This window comes from Ochotona princeps, chromosome 17 (genome assembly GCF_030435755.1).
Source record: "Ochotona princeps isolate mOchPri1 chromosome 17, mOchPri1.hap1, whole genome shotgun sequence".
Classification (NCBI taxonomy): Eukaryota; Metazoa; Chordata; class Mammalia; order Lagomorpha; family Ochotonidae; genus Ochotona; species Ochotona princeps.
The window spans coordinates 39408419-39425127 of NC_080848.1; the positions used below are offsets into that span (position 1 = coordinate 39408419).

At 54.3% G+C, this 16709-nt stretch overlaps 1 protein-coding gene across 5 annotated transcripts in view; it reads left to right on the top strand.

The window, feature by feature from the left end:
* RAP1GAP2 (RAP1 GTPase activating protein 2) overlaps positions 1-16709 on the top strand; it is a 171573-nt gene that overhangs the window by 84340 nt on the left and 70524 nt on the right. For all 5 annotated transcript variants that reach the window (XM_058676118.1, XM_058676122.1, XM_058676120.1 and 2 more), the window contains one exon: positions 3485-3569. In XM_058676118.1, coding sequence (XP_058532101.1) covers positions 3485-3569 — 85 coding nt within the window. The remainder of the gene's footprint in view (positions 1-3484; positions 3570-16709) is intronic.

Sequence of the window (16709 nt, forward strand, 5' to 3'; positions counted from 1 at the left end):
CAGGTGTTGAGCGTCAGTGTCATATGGCCGAGGGGCAGCAGGGATGCTGGGCATGAAATCCCTTGGCACTTACTCAGCAGGAGGCAGCTCTTCTGAGCCAACCTCAGCTGCCTCTTCCCATCCTACTATCGCAGCCCAGCATAGACTCTTCCTGCAACCTCCTCTCCACCCTCCTTTCCTCGTCCAGCTGATCCAGTCTCACCCCATCCCCAGCCCCTCCTCTGACAGGTCCCTGTAGGTGGGCCTGGATCCGTGTGTGAGGGGAGTGTTCAGTCTCAGGGTCACGACCTAGGCAGGCTCCCTGTGGGTCACAAGAGTGTTGTCACCTCTGCTCATGGCTCAGTCTCTTGCTTGTGATCAACGAGAGCAGATTCAGGGCGGTCTCTTGATGTGACGGCAGCACTTCAACCTGCTCAGGTTTGCAATTTTTGCCATTTGGGATGAGACAAGGCTGGAATTGTACCATGTTCTTCCTCTATCTGAACTCTGCACCAGCTGGTGGTTGGGCCATCCTGGCTGGCCTTGGGAGGGTGGCTCACTTGTAACCATCTCTGTGGATGAGGCTGGAACCAGGGACTTGGGCTGTGTGGTGGCTTTCTAGGGCACCAAGAGCCACAGACTGTGTCGCTTCAAGCCGTAGATGATTATTGTCTCAATTTTGGAGGCTGGAAGTGCAAACTCAAGGTGTGAGAAGGGCCGTATTCCCTTGAAGCTTTTGGGGAAGAATTTTTTCCTGCTTCCTCTAGCAGGAGGTGGGGATTGCCATCCCTTACGTTCATGACTCGTGGTTGCATTGCCCAAGTCCTTGCGTGCGTTATCACGCAGCATTGTCCATGCCCCTATGTAATTGTGTGGTGTTCTCCGTGCACCTACGTCATCACATGATGTTCTCTGTTGCATGTGTCTTATCACATGGTATTCTCCGTGAACCTGCATCATCACGGGGTTCTGTGTGCACCTGTGTCATCACGGGGCATCCTCTGTGCACCTGTGTCATCGCATGATGTGGCATTCTCCATGTACCTGCTTCATCAGGTGGTGTTCCCCGTGCACCTGTGTCGTCATGTGGCATTCTCTGTGTACCTGTGTCATCATGGGGCATTCTCTGTGCACCTGTGTCATTTCATGGCGTTCTTTGTGCACCTGTGTGTCATCACGTGGTGTTTGTGTGTCTGCCTCGATGCATGGCTGCCTCCCTTTCTGATAAGGACACTCGCGGTGTTAAATTAATGGTCTACCCTATGACCTCATCTTGACCCTTGATTATTCTGGAAAATTCTATCTGCAAATGTGTTCCCAGGTTTAGGGGTTGGGATGCCAGCTTATCTTTGTGGAGGACATAGTTCAACTCTTAACAGGCAGCTAGTTCTTGGGGTGGGTATAGTGCCGGCAGTGAGGGGTGGGTTGGGGTGGGTGGAGTCTGCTCCATCCCTATGCCAAGGCAGGGTGGGTTACATTTTGTATTCTCTGAGGGCAACAGCCACACACTCTGCACTCCCTTAACCTCCCCTGACTGAAGTCACCTGGAAGGAACTTCTGGCTTGAAGCTGCCCTGTGCTCCCAAACCATAATTCTTATCCCTTTCAGATGGAGTAGTCCCAGGGTTCTTTCTGGCTCAGGCTGGAGAAGGTGGAAGTCAGGAACCTTTTGCCCAAGACTCGAGGTTCCTTGGACATCACACATCTGCTCAGTGCTACGGCAAGGACAGCTTTTTTCCTGCGGAGAGAGCTAGACAACACAGCTGCGTTAGAGACCTGCCAGCATTGCCCTCTAGGATTTGGGTTTTGTGTTACTGGGGAGCTGGGGCTGCTGTTGGACAGGGAGGAGAGTAATCCCTCCATTAAGCTCAGCTCAGTCCTTTAGTCTGGGGAGGAGGCTTGCTAGTTCTCTGGGAAGCTGCCTTCTTCCCCATGGGGGTGGGGGGAACCCCAGGGTGGTCCTCTTGGTCCTTGATCACCATTCCTCCCTTTCCTGTCCTCCTCTTGGCTCTCAGGGGCCAGACCCATTGAGAAAAATCTGTGGTTGCTTGGGGTTGGAGGGCAAGTGGCAGAAGACAGGACCTGGTTTAAGGCCATACGTAGGAGAGGAGGCAGGTGGCTGTGGCCAAGATGTCAGTAGACCTCATGTATCTGGTGCATGCATGTGTGAGTGCTGAGTCTTGGTCCTGCCTGTTCTTGTGCCAGTTATAGTCTGGATTGGCAGGGAGGGAAGCCCACTTGCAACCAGCAGCAGTTCAGGAAGAAAGGAGGGGGAGTGCAAGCGTGGAGGCAGAGAGGGAACCTTGCTGGAGTTGGGACTACCAGCTCGTGTGGCTGTTGGGCCCAGGCTGATGCTCGCTGGTCTAGTTGCTTAGAGGGCTGGGTTGGGAGGTGGATAGCAGGCTGACTGCAGCGCTGGGGGCTGTGGTTCGAGGGTGGCTGCAGCTCCGTGGGCTCAGTGTGATTTCCCAGGAGATGTCCCTAGGTAGGACCTGAACTGTAGCATGGGCTGGGGGCCAAGGAGAGAATGGTGTCTGGCCCCAGGGCTATGTTTCCCTTTGCAAAGGTAGAAGGAGGGTGGTGTCTCTCATGAAGGTTTGGGGGTGAGGCTGTTGGTCCCATTGGCTAGGCACAGAAGCATTTGTGTCTGGGGCAGTGGGGGTCCTTGGGTGGTCTCAGTGGGATCCCAGTGTCAGGCTTTAGGCTGGGCCATGGGAGAAGGAAGTGTTCTTTAATTTGGGGGTGCTGCTGGTCAGCTTGGTCTCCTCGGGCCCCTAATCATGCTACGTTTACTGGCCTTTTCCCTATCCCCATAGTAGCCTGAGCCAGTCCAGGACACCAGGATTCCTCATCTGAGGAGTCCCCAAGTTTTATCCAGCTGGCCCTGTGGGTGTGACTGTCACTCCAAAGGTGTTTCCCACTCCAAATGGTCCGCCGGGTGATCGGCCCATAAACAGGTGCTCTGGGGCCACCAACAAGGGCCAGATGGGAAATGGGGAGTATGAGTTGCCAAGCAGATGCCACTCTGTTTCGCTGCCTCTCCCCCAACCTAGCCCATAGTGGCTGAAATAAGGTTTACCTGTGGTTCACAGAGCAGGCAGGCCTGTGACTCCCACTGATGTCAGTGCTCTGGCTGGACCCTCTGTGTGCGAGGGGACCGAGGGACCTGAATCCTGTCACTCTTCGGGGTCCTCCCCAGCCTCTTCTCAGGCCTCAGTGGGGGTTGTGTCCCCTGTAAAGCTTGATACAGTGCAGGGGTGTCATCCCTGGAGGGAGTGGTATGGCCCTATCCCTTATATGTCACACGGTGCTGGGTGAGGCTGGTGGCCTGGGGACTGCTCTTTAGGTAGGTGGCAGTTGGGCATAGGGTGAAGAAAAGGCGTCCAGCTCTGGTTTTTCTGCTGTGTCTGTTCAGTGGCGCCCCCAAGCCCAGTCGTCCTTGGAGCAGGGAGGAAAGGCGTAGGCTGGCCCCTGCTCACCTGCCCTGTCTTCCGGTTTCTTTCCAGGAAGCAGGAGCTGGCCAACAGCTCGGATGTGACCCTCCCAGACCGGCCACTGTCCCCTCCTCTCACGGCACCTCCCACCATGAAGGTAAGCGGCTGGGCATGGGGAAGCAGGGAGGGGGACCTCAACCAGGCCAGCTGCTTCTGTTCCTGCGGGGCCCACATGGTATTCTAACACTTCTAGAAGTAGTGTCCAGTGAGGCCTGTCAGAACGAAATGTGACCATGAGATGGGGCTGTCAGGAGACAGGCTGGAGCTGGGCGGGCTTGGCAAGAATGTGGAGAGGAGCTGGGAGTCTTGTGGAGGGGAACCTGGGGTTTGGGAGGAAGTGGATGGGGAGGACAAGACCAGCTGGGCAGTGCCTTGCTGGACTGCCTAGGGCTGGACTGTGCCCTCCTGGAACTTGGAGAGCCTTGCTGCTCTTGGTGGGCCTCTGGGGAAGGTTCCTGGACCTCTAAGGGGACAGTAGCGCTTTGCTTCTGTCCTGGGGAGACCGGGAGTCCAGCACCAAGAGAAGAGGATCCTATGGGAAGGTACCCTCCCCTCCTCCACGTTTCAGTGCCTCCACCTCCTCCTGCGGGGGCAGGATGGCCCGAGCTGGCCCTGTGCAGGACTTACGGTGCTGCCAGCTCCTCCGCCCCTAGGCTGTCTTGCACCCTGCCCCTCTCCCCACCCTACCTCCCTCACACATGGTCAGGTGAGGATTTGCAGGGAAGAAGTCACCTGCTCCTGAGTCAGCTGAGGGGACATGTAGGCCAGCGTCTGTCTCCCTCCCTCCTGGGGCTTTGCTCTGAGGTGACTCATGGGGACATAATTAGGCATATCTCCTTGACCGCTTGGTGCCACACCCACCCCCGTTTCCCTGACCTAATGTTGTTGCAAGGTGGCACCCCTGGAGGAAGCGGACATAACCATCCCGGTGGGCTGGGGCTCAGCCTAGCAGTTAAGGCCCTGGGTTGGAAGTCTGCATTCCACATCAGAGGGCCTGGTTCTCATACCTGGCTCCAGCTTCCTGCCAGGGCAGAGCCTGGGAGGCAGAGGGGGATGGCTCAAGTAACTGGGTCCCTGCTGCCATTCACGCAGGAAACCTGCATTGCATTTGTACCTCTGATCCTGACCCTGACTGGTGGCTCTTGCAGGCACTTGTGTGTGTATGTGTGGGTGTGAACTAGCCGTTGCGAACTTGCCTGAATAAGCCGTCTTGTGGTTATCCTCCTATACTGGATACCTACTGTGCATGGAGCCGTGTGGTGTACACACAGGGGGTGTGTGAGGAATGACAGCGGTGGATGGGAGGCCAGGCAGGGCTGGCGGAAACCACTGTGCTTGCCTGCAGCAGCCTATCTGATCTGGGAGCAGGTGCAGGGGAATGCTGGAGACCAGGTCATGCAGAGGCTCATGGGTGGCACGGTTTGCAGCGAAGCTTAAATTCTCCTGCCAAGCTTTCCTTACTCACATGCTCATTCAGTTCAGCCAGCACCCCGAGTTGATTTGAGTGCTGTGTTAGGATTCGTGGTTGCAAAGGACAGAAATGTAACCCACTTTGGCTTAGACATGAAAGGGATTTTTATTTTTTTTTAACTTTGTGGTGCTAAATATAGACACCAGGCCTGCCGACGTCTGTGAAATCTGTCTCTTTTCCTCTCTCTTCTGTGTTAATCCCGTTTTTTGAAGCTCTGAATCGCCGGGGGGGGGTGGGGGAGCGGGGACGGGGCAGGGCGGTGACAGCAGCTCCTCTATCTACTGAGTAACTGCAGAGGAAGAAAAGGATCTTTTGTCCACCTGTTAGTAGCACTCCTGGAAGTCCCAGGAAGGAAGCTCATTGGGCTGGCTGAGGTCCCATGGCTATCTCTGAGCCAGTCACTGTGGCTGGAGAGATGGAAGGCTTATGATTGGTTAGACCTGGGACTCATGACCTTACACCTAAACCGAGAGCTGGGGAGCACTGGCTGCTCAAGGAAAAATCTAGAGGTGCTGCTCTGGGAAGGATAAATGGATATGACAGACAAGAGCAACACTGTAAGTGCTGATCACGTGCCAGACCCAGTGCTGGCTGCAGAGGCTCTGGCAGTGAACAAGATGTGATTTCCTCTGCTCTTGGAGCTCAGAGTCTAGCCGGGGAGCCAGGAGTTCAAAAGAGAGCATCAAGAATGAGGCAGGGAAGGTAGACATTCGGCCTAGAGTTGCAGCCGCTGATTAAGATGTCCATAACCCATACTGGAGTGCCTGGGTTCTATGCCTTGCGACGACTCTTAGCACCAGCTTCCTGCTCAGGCAGACCCTGGGAGGTGGCCGTGAGGGCTCAAGTACTTGGGTTTCTGTGACTCCAGGAGGAGATCTGGATTAATTTCTCAGCTGCCAGCTTTGGACGTGGCCTGGTTGCGTTCATTTGAGAAGTGAACCATCCAATGGGAGCTCACTCTGTCTCTTGCTCACTCTTGCTTTTTGCCTTTCTGATTGAAAGGGGGGCTGCAGTTCGGTGTGTGCTGTGTGTTCCAGGGAGAAGCACTCTGTAACTCAGAAAATAAAGCTCGGGGTTTGGAGGGGAGGTCCCTAAGCTACTCAGTTGAAGGCTTCTTTGACAAATGATATTTATTCTGAGCTGTGAATGTGAGGTGGGGACAAAGGTAGGCAGAGGGACAGAGAATGGCCTGGCCATTGCTGGATGTAGCTGAGATTGGTTTGTGGGAGGGATATGGTGGTGGACAGCAGACGGCAGTATGCTGAGTGGAGGAAGGGAATGGTGCCTGTGACGGGCTAGTGCTGTGTGGATGTGATGAATAGAGTCGAAGGGCTCACCATGTGGTACTGCCCATGAAGCCACCGCTTGCCATGCCAGCTTCCCATGCTTGAGTCCCAACTGATTTGTTTCTGATCCAGCATCCTGCTAATGCACCTGGGAAGGCAGCAGATGCTGATCCAAGTGCTTGGGTCCCTAACATCTGCGTGGAAGGCCCGGATGGAGTTTCAGGCTTCAGCCTAACCCAGTCCTGCATGTTGTATGCACTTGGGGAGTGAACCAGCAAGTGGAAAGTCTCTCCTTCTCTCCTTCTCTCCCTTTTCAATACATAAATGAATCAGTTTTTGAAAGAAGCGAGAGAGCCCCAAGGGTACCAGAGATATGGGAGCTGGAGAGCAGGACTGGAACACACGGCAGGGGGCTGCTGGTTAGCGTGTCCGTTCAGTCAGTAACGTGTGAGCATCTGCTGGGTGCCAGGGTCTCTACGGGGGGTGCCCAGGCAGGCCCAGGGAGCAGCAACAGCCTCAAGGAGACCACAGCGACCCAGAATCAGAAGTCATCTCCTGTCCCGCCAGGTGCTCTGGCCTTCTCCCCAGGGAACCCAGCTTGGGAATTTGCTAATATCTAACTTTCCTGTCCAGACTGCAGGATTCGGTTCTGGCTGGGGACTAAGACAGTTGCAGGGCCTGTGGCCCTGGGGACTCCGTCTGCATCCCGAGCCTCCCTGGGAGGTGTCACAGTTGTGTCTGTGGGGGGTGTACTTGCACAAAGGGCTCCGACTCTCTGTCACTGTCATCGGGATTATTTTGTGGCTGGGCAGGCCTATAACTGCGGTGGGAACTCTTTGTGGCTGGAACATTTTTTTCCCCTTTGTGCAAAGCCAACTGCCCATTAAGGGATTAGAGACCTCACCTTTGCTGTGTCTGCTCCCCACAGAAGGTGTGTCACTTTGTGACTGTACCTGCCCCGTGGGTTTGTTGTACCTGCCCCGTGCCCTCTTGTTGGTTGTTCTGCTTTTCTGCTATGCTGAGCTCCTCTAGCACAGCCCCTGCAGCTTTGGGGTCCTGGCAATGTTCCCAGTGGCTGAGTGTGTGAGGCATGGGAGTGAGGGTGGGGGGAGCGGAGGAAGAGCTGAGGCAGCAGGCGTTGGTCTCCCAATCTTCCGATCCTGCCTGAATCTTCCATGTTAGCACACCTGGGCTCCCACCTGTAAGGTCCTGCAAGGTTAGGATCAGGTCTGTGTTGTTGTCAGTGCACCTTGAGGCCTGGGTTGTCACGGGGTGGGAGTCTGTTTTCTCTGAGTACCTGGGCTGTGGGGAGGCCTTGGCTGGTTCTCTTGGCACGGGGGCAAGGGCAGAAGGGATAGCCCTGTGGTTGGTTAGCTTGGGAGTCATGAATGCCTGCCTGGAAGGTCTGTTTCCTCTGTGTAGAAATCAGGGCCCCGCGGTGGGTCGGGGGGAGGCAGTTGTGCTCTTCCAGCAGTTGGTAGAAGGAGGTGAATTTGAAGATCCCAGGTGCTTCGGGGAGCTGCTCTTCTCATCACTCTCCGCTGCCCGTGTACCCCCCAGGCAGCCCCTCCTCTAGCTGTTGTTCCCACTTTGAGCAGGAGCTGCTTGTAGCCACTGGCAGGCCTGCTGCATGGGGTCCTTGATGCCTCTCCTCGCCCCACCCGACTCATTGCTGTTTGTGTTTTTCAAGGATATGCTGCCTTTTGGCTAGTAGGAAACCGAGAAAACGCCAACAGGGAGATACTGAGCAGATGGGATGAGTGAGAGCCCAGTTTCCCATCAGAACTCTTAGGGCAGGGTGGGTTGTCTTCCCAGGGATGCTGTGGGTTATCTCAGGTGCACAGTAGGGAGGCCGACAGGGTGCCCAGCCTTGTGCCAGGTCCTGCAGGGTCCTGGGTCCCTCAGGAGGCTGCTGCCTACAGGGGGTCTTGATGGAGAAGAGGAAACCGGATGGCTCAGCTGGGAGCTCACATGGGCAGTGTGGCTTCTCAGTGGGGAGGCTGGGCGTGGCCTTGGGGAAGGTGGGACAGGAGCCGGGTACCTCCTGATTCTCTTGAAGCTCACAGCAAGTGCCCAGGACATGTTGATGAAGCTGGTAGGAGGGACCAGACTTGTCACCTTGTCACCCCAGCCCCACCAGGCCCTGAGTTGGCTGGGTCAGCTGGGAGGTGTGAGTCCCTGCTCAGCCTCCCCCTTCCCTCTTGGTGCAGGTTTGAGGGCAGCTCCTATAGAAGAGAGGCCAGCAGGTCCGGGGCGTCCCAGCAGGAGCCCTCGTTTCCCCCTCCCTCTTAGTTCTGTGCTCCCCACAGCCAATCCCTGTACCCTCTAAGTGCTCCAAGGCCAGTGAGGTGGGTATGTGAGCTAAGGAGGTCAGGAAGATTTGAGTACCTTCTCTTGGTCCACGTGGATGGAGCTGTGCTGGGGGAGCCTCCTGGAGCCCTGCTTCTATTGTCTCCACACGGGTGGTGGCTTCCTTCCCAGCTCACTTCTTGCTCCTGGCTAGATTCCTGCTCCTGGCTAGATTCCTGGCCCTTGATTTGCCTCTGGCTCCTTCCTACGCTGCTGCCTGGGCTGGAGAGGAGACTCTCTTCCTCCCTCAGGGTTGAATGAGGGGCATCTCCTGCCCCCCCATCTCGCCCTTAAGCCCTCCCAATGTCTGTGTGTGGTTTCCATTTGAGAGACAGAAATAGAGAGGGAGAGAGGCACAGGGGTGCTTCCTCCATGTTACTTCAGGAATAACTATTTTAAAATGTTTAAAGGTTAATGCATAAATATTAAAGATTTATTTGTTTGAAAGACAGAGTTATATATATAGAGGGAGAGACAGAGAGAGATCTTCCATCAGCTGGTTCACTCCCCAAATGGCCACAATGACCAGAACTGAGCTGATTTGAAGCCGGGGACCAGAAACTGCTTCTGGGTCTCCCATGTGGGTGCGGAGGCCCAAATGCTTTCCAAGGCGCGTTCGGAGGGAGCTGGATGGGAAGTAGAACAGCAGCAGAACTTGGGCTGGCACTTGTAGGGGATACCAGCACTGCAGATGGTGGCTTTACTCACTACTCCACAGCGCCAGCCCCTCATGCATACACCTCAGTGGTCTACTTCTACCCCGGTGAAGACATAAGACATTCCGGCATCTAAGAATGTTCCCCATATCCCTCTTTAGCCCATACCTCCCCAACCACAAGCAGACGGTATTCTGGTTTTTAAACCGTAACTCAGTTTTGCCTGCTCTAGAGCGTAATTTAAATGGAAGACTGGAATGCCTCTGGTGTCCCGTTCAGTGTGCTGTCTGAGACTTCCTCATTTGTCATCGATGGTTTGTTCCTCTTTGTTGTTAGATAATATTTCATTCAGTGTGCTTATTTCCCTGTTGAGAGGCGTTTAAGTGGTTTCCTGTTTGGCTGTAACCAATCACGAGATGCTGTGGTTACTCTGACATCAGTTTAGTTTTGGTATGGATTTGCATTTAAACATTAACTTCTTATTCTATCTGAAAGGCAGAGAGAGGGGCTGGTGGGGGCAGGGGGAGATCACATCTCCTGATTCATTCCCCAACTGTCTGCAACAGGTAGGGCCGAGCCAAGCTGAAAGTGGTAGCCCCGAGCTTCACCTGGGTCTCCCATGTGAGTGGCAGAGACCCGTGCACTTTAGCCACCAGCTGCTGTCTCCCAGGGTTTGTAGGAATGAAGGCTGAATGGGGACAGAGAAGTTAGGACCTGAACCCAGGCACTCGGCATGGGAGGTGGGTGTCCCAGGTGGTGTGTAAAATGCTATGCTGAGGGCCTGCCCCTGGCCTACGTGTTAATTTCTCTAAGTGTCTAGGAGTGGCACTGCTGGGTCAAAGTATAGGTGAATGTTTAACTTTATATGCAACTGACTTCAAACAGTTCATGGGAAATGTGTATTATGAAAGAAGATTCATGGATCTAAAACGTTCTGTACTAAAATGAACCTGCCTGTTCATGCTTTTTCCCATGAGCCGTTTGAAATACCCTCCTATTTGCCACATGGTCTGTACTGCTTTATGTTCCCACCAACGGTTTTTGGCTGTGCCACACTCTTGCTAATGTTTGCCATTGTCATTGTCTAAATTATTTTTTTAAAGATGTATTTATCTTTAAAGTAATAGGCAAGGTAACACACGGAGCGAGTGACAGAGAAATCTTCTCTGCTGGTTAACTGCCCCAAACAGCCGAGGCTTGCTCTAGTTGAAGCAAGAAGCCAGGAACTCCTTCAGGATCTCCCTGAGGGTGGGTGGCATGTGCCCAGGTACCTGGGCTATCTGCTGCTCTTTCAAGGGTCTTAGTAAGAAGCTGTATGGAAGGACCTGGCGGCGTGGCCTAGCGGCTAAAGTCCTCGCCTTGAAAGTCCCGGGATCCCATGTGGGCGCCGGTTCTAATCCCAGCAGCTCCACTTCCCATCCAGCTCCCTGCTTGTGGCCTGGGAAAGCAGTCGAGGACGGCCCAAAGCTTTGGGACCCTGCACCCATGTGGGAGACCCGAAAGAGGTTCCAGGTTCCCGGCATCGGATCGGCATGCACCGGCCCGTTGCGGCTCACTTGGGGAGTGAAACATCGGATGGAAGATCTTCCTCTCTGTCTCTCCTCCTCTCTGTATATCCGGCTTTCCAATAAAAAAAAAAAAAAAGAAGCTGTGTGGAAGGCTGAGCAGCCAGGACTCGAACTGGTGCTCCGATAAGGGCTGAGATTGTCTCCTGTGCCACACTGTCCCTGGTCTGTTTGACTTTGGACACTCAGGGGGATGTGATCTGCGTTTTTTCTGGTGGGTGATGATGTTGATCGTTTCGCAGGGAATGGTGAGAGGTCAGGGTTTTGGTCCTGTTGTTGAAAGGGCTCTCCCTTTGAACTGCTTTGGAAATCTTTTGCCCCTGGCCTCAGTGCTCCGTGTCTGCTCAGCGATGCCACTCTGGGTCAGGGGAGGGAGACCGAGACGTCAGTGCTGGAGCTCATTCCAGTCTCTGGCCCTTGCAGCAGAGTGCAGAGACGCACCGAGGTCCTTTGTTACTGTGAGCTGAGATGCTGTGTTAGTATCCTGTCCGACAGAGTGATGCTGGCACCTGCTAGCGGGTCCCATGGAGCTGTCACTGAGATGAGTTACCTGCTTCAGGTCCCGCTGCTGAGGAGTGACAGAGTTGGGACTGGACACCGGTCTGTCTGAGTGTCTCTGTTTGCATTGTCCTAATAGATGGCTTTGCTGAAAGCATTGCAGCAAAACCAAGTTGAATCCTGGGGCTTCCAATCTCCTCACCCCGATAACAGGTTGTGAGTGGAAATGAGGTCCCCCGTGCAGGAGCCAGGGGATGGCCTGGCATACAGTAGGTGCTCAGTAATTGACGATGAGGATGATGGTGATTGAGATGTGGTTCTTGTCCTTGAGAAACGCATAGTCAGGGCCTCTCTTTTTTTTTTTTTTTTTAAGATTTATTCATTTTATTACAGCCAGATATACACAGAGGAGGAGAGACAGAGAGGAAGATCTTCCGTCCCATGATTCACTCCCCAAGTGAGCCGCAACGGGCCGGTGCATGCCGATCCGATGCCGGGAACCTGGAACCTCTTTCGGGTCTCCCACATGGGTGCAGGGTCCCAAAGCTTTGGGCCGTCCTCGACTGCTTTCCCAGGCCACAAGCAGGGAGCTGGATGGGAAATGGAGCTGCTGGGATTAGAACTGGCGCCCATATGGGATCCCGGGGCTTTCAAGGCGAGGACTTTAGCCATTAGGCCACGCCGCCGGGCCCGTCAGGGCCTCTCTTAAAGCCCAGAGCCTGCAGTTTGTGGAGGGTCCCTCACCTACTCCCATGCAAGCTGCTTCCTAGGAATTGCTGCTGTAGCCTTAGCCTCGGGCCTTGGCTAGGCATCCAGGACTCTGGACCCTGAACCTTCCATGAGCGGGACAAGATGCTGGGTTCCTGGAGGCTCTCTGAGGACTATCTTCCTCTCCCCTTGCACTCTGTGTGGCCTGTCTCCCTTTCCTTCTCTGGGTTGAAGTGTGCTTCTTTGTAATAGAAAGGGTTCCATTTCTATTTTTCTCATGTTAGATCAGTGAGAAAAAAAGTCAAGCTGCTCGGAAGAACCAGTAAAGTTTAGGCAAACATTGCCCATCTTACAAGAGATAGTAATTTCCGTAAGAGTGCTCAGAAGATGAGGAAAAAGATTATTGCATAAAAGGACCACGCCTTTGAGAGTGGAGATGATTACTTTAAAAAAATAAATCATTTCAACTTTCTGGATAGTGATTGGCTCCTTGCTTTGAGACTTGAGGCCCAGGTGGCTGTGGGAGAAGACAGTGCCATCCGCGGCCTGGGCCCCACACAGCGTGTCTGCTGTTTGACCCAGTTGCTGTTCTCAGAACAGGGGCTGGGCCGGCATGGTGCTGCAGTGGGTGAGGTTGCTACTTGTGCGCCTGCATTCCTTAGGAGTGCTCCTTCAGATCCCAGCTGCTCCACTTCTGATCCAGCTCGCTGATAAGGTGCCTGGGAAAGTAACAGGGGCTGGCCCAAGTGCTTGGGCCCCTGCATTCACACTGGGGACTAGGATGGAGTTTTAGTACCCTGGCTTTAGTCTCTGCCTATTGCTGCCATTTAGGGAGTGGTTGGAAAATTGCTGTCTCTCCCTGTCACTCGGCCTTCCAATAAATAATTTTTTTTTCTTCTAATAAGAAGCAGACTCCGGGACTTGGGGTGGGCGGGAAACCGGGTGGGGCTTCTCCCTCAATGTCCCCCTTTACCTCAGATGCATGATGGAAACAATATGGACATAATGGCATTGCCCACTTTCCTATCCCCCTGAACCTTTTTTTTCTTTTTTTCTTTTTTTTTCTTCTTTTTCCTTTGACTGTAATTAACTATGTAAAGATTGTCAACAACAATACAATAAAAAGAAAAAAAAAAAAAAAAAAAAAAAAAAAGAAGCAGGGGCTGGGTGACAGGGTCTGCATTCCAGCTCTCTGGGGGACAGATCACGGAGCTCTGGCTCGGTTATACACGTAGAGATGAAGCTGAGCCTGTTTCGGCACTGGCTAGGGCTGGTTCGCAAACGACACGGGCTGAGTTGATTTGATTTGGCAGCAGGTCTGAGAAGTTTCTGAAATGTCAGATGTTAATATGATGGCTGGCTGGCTCTAAATGGGAAGCCAGGAGTGGGGGCTGGGGAGGTGGATGACTGGGTGACGTCATCTGTTGTAGAGGTGGAATCTGGGAGAAAGGAAATGGGAGGAGGGCAGGGAGAAGAGGCAGAGAGAGGGGAGGAGGGAGGCAGAGAGGGCGAAGGTGGGGGAGGATGTCTTCCATCCTCCTTTCCCCTGAACCTCCTGGGTTTGAGACTTTTGCCTGATGACTTGCTGGTTCTTCCTTCTAGACTTTCTTCCCAGGTTAGGGACTGGGGCTCCGAGGACACTGGAATGAGATCTTACCCTGGGGGCTGCTCTGTGTATCAGAGTGGTCTAAGGTTCAGGTTAGAGTCCCTTTGGGTCCCATGTCACCCCGTTGAGCTGTCCAGAAGCGGGCCTGGGAGGGCATCTAAGTGCCCCTCAGGCATGGTCACTGGGGCATCAGTGGAGTGGGGTAACGCAAGACTGCAGCCTCATGCTTGGTGACTCTTAATTGAACTGGGGAGATCCAACTTCTGTCCTTTGAGGGTGCTAGGGCTGCTGGGTGGCAACAACCACTGAAGAGGTCGGGGGGCCTACTTCAGGTTTCTGGAGAAGCAGGTCAGAGCTTCAAGGCAATCACCAAGGTAAAGTTCACCCCAAACTGTGCCCATATGCCGCAGGGCATTTCAGGTTTTACCAGTTCTGTTTTTAAAATTCATTTTATTTATCTGGAAGGCACACATGTGCGTGCGTGCGCACACACACACACACACACACACACACGCTGGGTCAGGTCAAAGCCGGGAGCTGAGAACTCAGTCCAGGCTCCCTGCATGGGTGGCAGTGCTTGAGCTGCCCCCCAGGATGTGCACCTGGGCTCTGTATGGGACATACGTGCCCTAATTGGTGGCTCGGTTTTGAGGAATGGGGGAAAGGCCACGATTCAGAGGCGTGGTGCCAGAGAAGCACAGCTCCTCCCAACCCGTGCAAGGGCTCCCTTCGTTTCTATGGTTCCTTTCGTAAATGTCTAAAAGCCGGTGGCTTAAGACAACCCTGATGTGTCACTTTATGTGACACATAAGGCCAGAAGTCTGGTGTGGGCCAGAGTCAGGTGGTGACAGGACCGTGTTCCCTGCAGCGGATCTATGGGGGTAAGGAGTGGTAGTGCTGGATCTGGCCCCTTGCCTTGTCCAGTGTCGAGACGGCCACCTGTATCCTGCACGTCCTGGCCCTGTGCCTGTGTCATCAGAGCCAGCAGTCTTGGGCCAAGCCTGTGTCACACTGCTGTCTGTCTGCTCCTCTCCCTTGTGCCCATTTCTTTAATGGTGGAGTCTCTTTGGGTTACACCAGCCCCTCTGGGTCATCTGGGCTGTGTTTCCCATTGCAAGGTTGGCGGCTTGGCAACCTTGATTCTTTCTGTAGCCTTAATTCTCCCTCTCGTGTTCATGGGTTCCGGGGAGTGGGGTAAGGATTTATGCATTTTAGGGGTGAGGAAGGACACCACTCAGGCCCTCAGAAGGTCAGGTCCCCTCCGTGGTGTGATGGGGGAGGCTGGCCAGGTTCTCCATCTATGAAATGGGCTTTCTCCCATTTTCTTCTGAGGGTTTCCATGGTTCTGTGAGACGATTTTCTACCTGCATGGTCTTGTAGCTCTGTGACCCTGAGGTTGAGGGTATGAGTTCAGGTGTCCTTACCTTGGGGTTGGAAGGGCAGGTGTTGAAGGCCCTTTTCTACATGCCATCCTCAGGCTGTGAGCCTCAAGCTGCGATTTGACCTTGATTTTATTCTTTCAGCTGATACCTTGTGGTTCCACCACCCAGGCAGAAAGGTAACCTCTCTTTCCCTGGGGTTGAAGGGAGGAAACGTGCTGCTCGCCCAGCCCTGAGCTGGTCTCGTCTAGTCTTTTCTTGTCTGTCTCCTGTCGTTGTCATCTCTGTGTGATCTGACCCAGGAGAAGCACATGGCTGTTCCTGCCAGCTCGATAGCCACACCTGAGCCCCGCCATCAGTTTCTGTCTGGTTCCCCCATGTCGCCACTTGCCATCCGAAGGCTGAAAACTCCTTGCTACTGCTTCTGGTGTAGTGGCGTGGCCATGGGGTCCAGGGTCAGTGTGGGCTGAGGGTGGAAGGTGTGACTTGAGAAGGGAGGCCCTTCCTTCTGCTCAGACTGGCCACATAGATAACCCTCCCTGGGGTGACCTGACTGGCACAGACAGTCCCCCTCCTGGTCCCCTAGGTCAGATAGCGTTGCTTGGCGACGGGGTGGCCAGCGCGGCTCCAGCATGGAGAGTAAACAGGCATACATGTTTAAAATTCAGTATCACTGGCAGGCAAACAAGCCCTCCGCCCCCCACTCCCTGATAATCTGTCATTCTCCCTGCTCTATGTGTGTCTACCTCTGCACCCAGACCCAGATGGTCCCCTTTGGGAATTGGCTGTCAGCTGTTGTAAGGGACGAGGAAGTGGAAGGGGTGGGGGTGAATCGGTCACAGCCTTGGCCTCCTGGGGACTGTTGCTGGGCACCCTCCCCAGAGACGCTGAGCTGGCCAGGCCACCCAGACTGGCTAGAGCATCAAGAACAAGATCCTGCCAGCCTTGAACTGCAGGCATGGGATGGGGATGGGGTTGGGCTCCCAGAAAGGTGTAAACGGGGCCCCAGCACAGCAATGAGTGAAGGCTGCAAAGGGACACCCGGTTTCTAACTCACTCCCCCTTAGGGTACCTTTCCCTAGTTTACACACAGGCCAGCCTGGGTCTTGCTGGAGGGAAAGTTACATCACTTAAATCCCAGAGGCCCTAGCAAGCCTCCCTTCCCCTCGGGTGGAGCCAGGGGAGGAGGTATGGGGGGGTCCCGGCTGGTGGGGATGTAGGATCCATTTGAATGGTGTGAAAATGAGGCTTTTTCCTGGAGTGGGAGGTGCACAGATGTTTGCCTGGGGGGCCTCCAGGGCGCTGGGTGGGGCGGTCCTTCCCGCAGGGAGGGCTTGACATCAGCCTGGGTGATGCAAGGGGATCTTGACTGTTTCTTGCAGGCTTCTTCCTCTCCCCCGTCCATGTCTCCCTTCTGCTTTCCAAATCTCACTCAAGCACGCCCCTGCAATGCCTTCCCTGACTTCTCTCATCCATACATAGCACCTGCCCTCCAGGAGTGTCAGAGACCCTCTGTTGGCCTCATGAGAATCTGTGATGTGTCTGCCGTGCCCACCATGTGTTAGGGTCTGCGGCAGCCTGGTCTGCCCAGGGATAGTGCCATAAACACAGCTGGCAGGATTACTGCTCCTACCCATGGACCTTCCTGTCCCGTGAGGGAGATGGACTGTCCATCAGAAAACAGACAGTGGAGGCTTCTGAGAGGCGCTTGGTAAGAAA